Source organism: Pteropus alecto, unplaced genomic scaffold, assembly GCF_000325575.1.
Source record: "Pteropus alecto unplaced genomic scaffold, ASM32557v1 scaffold87, whole genome shotgun sequence".
Lineage (NCBI taxonomy): Eukaryota > Metazoa > Chordata > Mammalia > Chiroptera > Pteropodidae > Pteropus > Pteropus alecto.
Window position 1 is genome coordinate 10679513 of NW_006443225.1, and position 7502 is coordinate 10687014.

The following is a 7502-nucleotide window of genomic DNA, read 5'->3' on the forward strand; positions in this document are numbered from 1 at the left end:
AAGTGCCTAAATCCATGGTTCAGGATCATTCCCCTTTCTAGCCAGTGCCCTCATGTTAGCATAAGATGCCCTTATGTTTGCAGTGTTGTGTGTTTAATTGCCTCTGCAACCTTACCCTCAAACCCTGGGCTTGATCCTTAGTCCTGTCAGTTTAGCAGCTGTGAGAGAAAACAATCTAACAGCCATAGATTTTCCACTCATCTATTTGGGAATTCACAGTTTTCAGTTTGTCCTTTATTTTTTGCACATTCTCAAAGACAACTAGAAGCAGCCCCAGCTCAGGTCACAGTCTTTGATCATGACATCACTGTGTTACAGATGATCAGTTTCCTATCCCCTCCCTCTGCGGGAAGGTGATAAGGGGATTCATCAAACATGCATCCCATTTTTGAGGGTCTGTTTCTTGGTCCCAATTACTGCATAAGTCACATGACACACTTAAATTGAAGGGACTCTAACAAAGGGACTGTCTACTAAGCTGTTGTGGGCAGGGATGGGAACCAGCAGCACCTGATGAAGCACCCCTTCTACCAACAGTGTTGGGAAACCTTTTCTACTCCCAGATTAATCACCAGGAGAAACTGGCAAACTCACCCTTTGAATGATATTATTTGGTGTCCATGGAGAATATGAGCTGCTGTGTGTAGCAAAGGTGACATCAGTGTGACATCTCAAGCCCTTTATCCATGGGTAGAATGATAATATTAACATAATTTATTTGTTCTGTGTGAAGATCTAATGTAATATCTCTGACCAGGGAGGGGTCCAGTGCATCAGAATCATCTGTAGTTGTTAAAATAAAGCATAGCACAGTGGTTAAGAGGACTTTCGAGCCAGACAGCCTGGGTTCAGATCCTACGGACAGATTATTTAACCTGTGTCTCAGTTGCCTCTTTTGCAAAATGAAAGTAAATAGTTAGCTACTACATAGGATCTCAATCTGAAGCAAGCTACACCTGTTTACCCTCATGCAAAAGTCTGAAGACCACACTTGGAAAATCCCTGCTCTGGAGACTAGAGTTTTTTTTAGGTGAGAGGTAACCCCCAGTCCACAGGACCCGTGGCATAGAAGCTCTCGGAATTCCTTAGCATAAAAGCAGGGTAGATGGGATGCCAATGTTTGATTGTGGTTTAGCTATTGATAGGGACATAACAGAAACTAAATCTCTAACCTGAGTGGAGACTTACGATAAAAAGTAAATTCCTATCAGAATAAGCATAAAATGGGTCCTGTGAACAAGCAATGACAAGTCATAGTATTTTAAAATTGTTTTGCTAATCAGTTTTTTTTTTTTCCTGTTGGTTAAGGTTGCATGATGGAATTTGGACATTACCTCAAGAGGTTTTGTGTTTTGGATTAGCTAATTGTGTTTGTCCTCTGCTGACTATTTCTTCGGACTCATTTTTTGGTGTCCTTTTGAGGCAATAAACCCAAAGGGATATACCATGGACTACAAGGAAAGCTGCCCAAGCGTAAGCATTCCCAGCTCTGATGAACACAGAGAGAAAAAGAAGAGGTTTACTGTAAGTATGTAATGTAAAGCTTATGGGAAAATGCAACAGAGGGAACACTCCCATTCTATTTTCTTCTTCTTTAACCCAGAACATCCTCTCCCTGTCTCCACATATCCACATTGTACTTCCCTTTCCAATGCTATATATCCTCCACCGTCTTCCCTGGGTACTGTAACAGAATACAATTTCTTTTTCAGTGCAGGTTTTTGCCTATTTATTTATCCTTTTAGAGAAGCTTATGAAACTATCCGATAGACCCTCTCGACACAAAATATGCATACACGTAGATCTCAACATGTGCACATAATATTTGTGCTCTCTCGGGGGTAGGGGTTAATGGGCTCCGGAAGTCATCGATCCCATCATAGGAACCACTGTCTTAAAATTTCCTCTGTATCTTTTCTTAGAACGTTTTATCATTTTCTACCTCAATTTTTTAAATATTTAACCCAGTATCGTATCTCTTTTTTTACCTTAAAGGCAAAGCCCATTTCTAATTTTACTTTTTCTCACCACAGTATCTACCGTAGGGCTTTACAAAGAATTAGCACAATGAATATTTGCTGAATCGGTATATCAGTGTCTATTATTGGAGAATAGTCACTTTTCTAATTAGTATAATGAAACATATACAGAGATCTCCTGCCCTCCTCCCCCTGAAAAAAATATCATTTATCTCATCTACAACTGATCTGGTCTTCCTTGTAAACCCCCATCCACTGAGTGGTATGAAGGAATTCATGTAACCCAATTCCGAGCTAAAATTTAACCAGTTCTTTCAAGTAAAAATGCCCAGTTCTGCTCTTTTTCTTATTTGAACGCACACTTTTTCTCCAGCGTGGCATCGTAGTTTGTGAGAGGAGAGGTGTCCCCCTTCACAGCGTTTGTTGAGTTGATGACTGACCTCACGGCAGCCTGATGAAGGACGGCTCTGGCACTCTTATCATCCCCCTAGATCTTTGCCATTCCCGGTGTAGTGACTAGTTTGACAGACATCCAGCTGTGATTGACGTACCTGATTCAGCCCTGGGCATTTTGTTGGTATCCATTTCTGGCATCTACAATCGATGAACTGACTTGCTCTCTGCTCCTTGTCAGGTTGGCCATGGTGGTGGCAACTCACTGCCGACTCAGCTTCCCCTTGGCTCTCAGTGGCTATAGAGCCCACAGAGGTGGACATGCCCTTCACCTGCTCCTGAATCAAGTGGTCTGCCCCAGCCTCTGACCAAGGAGTCACTTGGCCACTGCCAGTTGAGCCTCATGACAAGTGACTTTAAACTCAGAGTCCATTTCACATGAGAGCCGAGGAAAAGCTGAGGAGTTAAACCCTTCACCTGACCACTCCATTCTGCCTTCTTAAGTAGGTGGAGCCGGAGCCCCCAAATGGTGGTTTACTCCCAAAGTCCCAGACAAGAAGCTGGAAACAACCCTTCTATCCTCCGTTCTCCCTTCCTTAATAAATGCAGCTCCATACCCTGCACCCAGTCGCAATGCAGAGAGATGGTAATGTGCTTCCTCTGGCCATTTGCTTACTCTCAGTCTCTATGTTGTAGCAATACCTTAACAAGCATTGTCTATTTATTTCACATATGTATAAGAAAATTTTAGAAACATCACATTGATGGTGAACAAGAAGTCGGTAGTGTATCTTGGATAAAATAGTGGAGTGTGTGAAAGTTTTTCTTTCTTCCTTGTCCTTATTTTTACCTTTGGGCCATAACCCACTTCAAGGGCATAGCCTCCTGCCAAGTTTGAGGGAAGTTCATACATAGCAAATATATCCTTCTATTTTTAATGGGAGAAGTAGTTCCATGTCTTCTGTGAAAGGGTCAAGGAGGCCTGTAGCATCTCTCTTACTCCGCTGTCCCAGAGCCGGCCCCTGAGTTCCCAAAGGCTGGGTCCAAATCACCGTGTTCATTTCCTTCCTTCAGATTCTCAAATGTTGCTTTATTAAAGAGGCTTTTTCTGACCACCCTGTGTATAAACTAGCACCTTCACACCCCGTCCTACCCCTTTCACTCTCTGTCCCACTTACCCTATTCAAATTTTTAGTAGCAGTATCACCACGTGGCATATTTTGTATTTATTTGTGTATGACTTCCCTGACTGGAATGCAAGTTCCTTTGAAGCAAGAACTTCCTTCACTGTGGTTTCACCAGTACCTAGAACAGAGATGGATGTTCAAGAAGTATCTATTGAATCGACGTTGAATGAACAGTAGTACTAAGTTCACGTGTTAGTTGCTGATCAGTACAGCGTTTCCCTCAGTCCTCAAGAAGCTTGGTTCTGGTCAGCACAGATAGGGTACACCCCACCCAACACAGACTCTGTGTCCAGCTTCAGCAGGCCCAGGTGCCTACGTTATACTTCGGAACAAAGACATTGTGTTACTTACTGTTCCATAATATTTTTGTACTCTAATTCTCATATGTCTTTCATATAGCTCTATATCGTGAAGCTTCTAACAGACAATTGCATCATATCCTAGGATGTCTGGACGTAAACCAAGTCTAAATTACACTTTCATTTATATGCTCAACAAATTGCCATTGAGTTTCTTTGGTATGCCAGATGCTGTTCTGGGCACTGGGGATACACTGGGTAGTAAGAATGACACAGTCCTTGCTCTCAAGGAACTTACATTCTGGTGGGGCAAAAAAGACAATAAGGATTTTTTAAAAAAAAAAAAAAACTAAGATAATTTCATATTTTAGTAAGTGTTATACTGCTTTCTGTGAAATCTTGTGCTTTTTTTGCAAATATTTTTTTAAATTTGAAGAGGTTTTTTTTTTTGCCTTTTGGTGTTTTATTGAAACTTAAGACCTTTTTCATAAATCATACTGCTAATAACTTCCCAGGGCTTTATCTTAGTTCCTGTAAATATATTTGCAGCCTGGAACTGTGGCTTGGGTTCTAGTCTTGACTGTGCTTGGGTAACCATGGGAAGCTACCCTGCCATACCAGGAAGTTAGCACAAATAATCCAAGAAGCTCACACTTGTGTAAACCTAGGTTTCTGATGCTTTTGTAGCAGTCCTGCTGCAGGAGTATGCAATCTTGAATGCTGCTGAGATAAATCTGTAGGCTAGTTTTAGAAGCAGGGCTCACCTTCACTGGCACCTTGGCCAGGTCCTGGACCCTCTGCTTCTGCACTCTTCTCACGTGAGCAGTATCCCCTTATAAGCAATCCCAACGTCCTACACCCAGTAGCTTCCTCTATGACCACTGGGTACCTTCTTGGTTAAGACTGGAAGAGCCACATCACCACCCTGTAGCTCATGTAGGATGCTTGGCTGCTCTTTTTCTTTTAGTCTAAGTGATTCATCACCTACCCAGGTATCTGATACCAATGACTTTGCTTCACCTTCCAGGTGAGACCTTATCCCCTCTCTCACAGAGGGATGTAGCTTTACATTCAGGAACTCCTCCTACTGTGGGCCTGTTAATGTACCCATATCTCAGATGATACTACAGAATTCGTGCACTGTGATCACATACAGTATCAGGGAGGTCCTTTCTCACAGTAGTATCTAACTATGATCTTGTCATTGTCGCTAACCAGTCTTTCATGGGAAAGGATAGTTTATACATATTTATATGCCCATCTTCTAAATTTAACTTGGTTTATTTTAAGTTGTCTAACAGACTGTGGGCCATTTTATTGTGAACCCCAAGCAACTCATATCTCTTTCTCTTAGTCTTCACTCATAATCCGAGCCATTCATCAGTAGAGCCTTTCCTCATAAATCTGTATTCTTGTTATTTTTCTCTTAGAAATGATACAAGATCTTTGGAGTCCCAAATAGATTTTTCTGCATTGGTACATTGAACTATAATCTAAGAATATCTATGAGATGACTTGTGAAAGTTAATTCTATATTATAACTGTTGATGATTTGATACTGGTCCTAGTGCATGGAAGGTTAGAAGATTTAGATCTTAGTCTCACAAATCTGTGAACTTGAGAGTGTTACTTCATTTTTGGGGGGCCATGATTTCCTCATATGTATAGTGGGAGCTGTAATATTTTTTCTGCTTATTTCATAGGGTTGTTGACTATGGTTATATGCAATTATGTCTGTATGAAAATATTAAATGCATGTAGGTGGCAGTAGGAAATCTGATGATGAATTCGTAGTTTGAAAATTACTGTATAAAAGATGACCTGGAAAAAGGAGAACTAATAATTGAGTGTTTACTATGTACCAGGCATCATTTTTTAAAATACTTTATAATTTCAGGGTAATGGTTACTGCTGGAGGAAAACAGGGAGAATATCATCAGTTGAATCTGTAATGTTTTATTCTTGGGGAAAAAAATCTGAAACAAGAATGGAAAATTATTAGAATTTATCTAAATAATGAGTACATTATGTGTTCACTTTATTCTCTGAAAATTACAGAAATATTTCATAACATTTTAAAAATAAAATATTACCATCAACAAGATAAGATACTTGTGTATCTTGGAGAATCATATATAAACATTAACATCTAATATCAATTTCATGAGTATGGAAACAGATTATTGACGTATTTAATTAGCTAATGTGTTTTTTGTAATCAAACTTTATTGTGTTATTTTTATTATTTTTTGTTCTCACAGGTTTATAAAGTTCTGGTCTCAGTGGGCAGGAGTGAGTGGTTTGTCTTCAGGAGATATGCAGAGTTTGATAAGCTTTACAATACTGTAAGTAACAGTTTATAAGTTTTTTTAAAACAAAACACCTAAGAAAACTCTAAAATAAGAGAGATTTTATTCGAATGATTAAATAATACTCATATATCAGAGAAGCAGAAAAGGGTAACAGATTCTTCAAAAGTATTTGAACTTTAGAATTCTTACAGAAAAAGGTGGAGTGGGGACTGTTGAGAAGTTTTAAATAAACTATTGAAGATACGACATGTGCAGCTTAAAATACATTTTAATGTTATAGAATATTAGAAGTAAATCCTTTCTACCTACCTCTCTAATAACTGTAATTATCATGTTATCTCTGAGTGCCCAACACTTTCTTAGCTTTACTGTTTTCTTCTGTTAGTTTTTTTTTTAAATACATATGCAGCTGAACTTATTGTCTACAGTTTTAAGTATTGCTTAATCAAAGGATATTGAGACAGTCTTTTTGGCTATATGTGAGGTCCCACTTTTGAGACAAAATAATAGCCCGTTAGAGTTTGTACATGACAATATCTGCTGTAATTTTTCAGTGATCTTGTTTTTTAAAGGGCTTATATTGGAGGCTGGGTGAGGGTTGAATGCTATCTCGATTTGAAATTCTTGGATACCATTATTATTAGCATTTTTGATAATTGTACAGATCTGATTGTACTTATGAGGATATCTGGGTTATACTCAGGTAAAAGTAAAATAGTGGTAACAACACATGTATGCACTCACACAGGGTTTCTATGAACTTCTCAGAGAGATAAGATCACATTTTGTTTAATGAACTACTAATAACTTAAAAGTTGAGATTTCGTTTTGCACTTTGCTTAAGAGATTAAATAGGCCAGATTTACCTTCTAAACATGCTTCCCTTTGTAGAATTGTTTAAAAGCGGGAGGAGTGTAGGGGATGTCATCTGAAAACTGAAGCGTGTAGAGATATATGTGAGAGAAAAGTTTAGCATCCTTGCGATGGTTTCATGATTTAAATGACTATTGATTAATTAGGTGGAGTGTTAATATTTGAGTATCTTTAAGCATAAAGGTAAAGTAGGAGAGTTTGTTTTGTTACTTTTCATTCTCTCTTTCCATAAAACACCCCGTCGTAAGTTTTTTACAGAAAATTTTCCTTAACCAGTAGTTTTTATTACCTATATCCCTCATTTTTCCTGTATTTTTCTTTTTTCATCTTTTTCTTATTTCCCCATTTTCTGTGTCTACCTCTCTCATTTTATAACTCTCTCCAATTCTGCCTCCTGTGCTAAGGGGTGAAGAAAAAAAACGGGAATGGTATCATTTTTTCAAACTGCTGAAGTGAGAT

At 38.8% G+C, this 7502-nt stretch overlaps 1 protein-coding gene across 3 annotated transcripts in view; it reads left to right on the top strand.

Annotated features, from left to right (window-relative positions):
* The window catches only part of SGK3 (serum/glucocorticoid regulated kinase family member 3), a 58326-nt gene that overhangs the window by 13021 nt on the left and 37803 nt on the right, over positions 1-7502 (top strand). For 2 of the 3 annotated variants that reach the window (XM_015598673.2, XM_006924011.3), the window contains exons 2-3: positions 1309-1524; positions 6120-6203. In XM_015598673.2, the coding sequence (XP_015454159.1) occupies positions 1447-1524; positions 6120-6203 (162 nt within the window). In that variant the 5' untranslated portion in view covers positions 1309-1446. Of the gene's footprint in view, positions 1-1308; positions 1525-6119; positions 6204-7502 lie in introns of those variants that run through there. The other variant, XM_015598677.2, reaches the window with a different exon arrangement.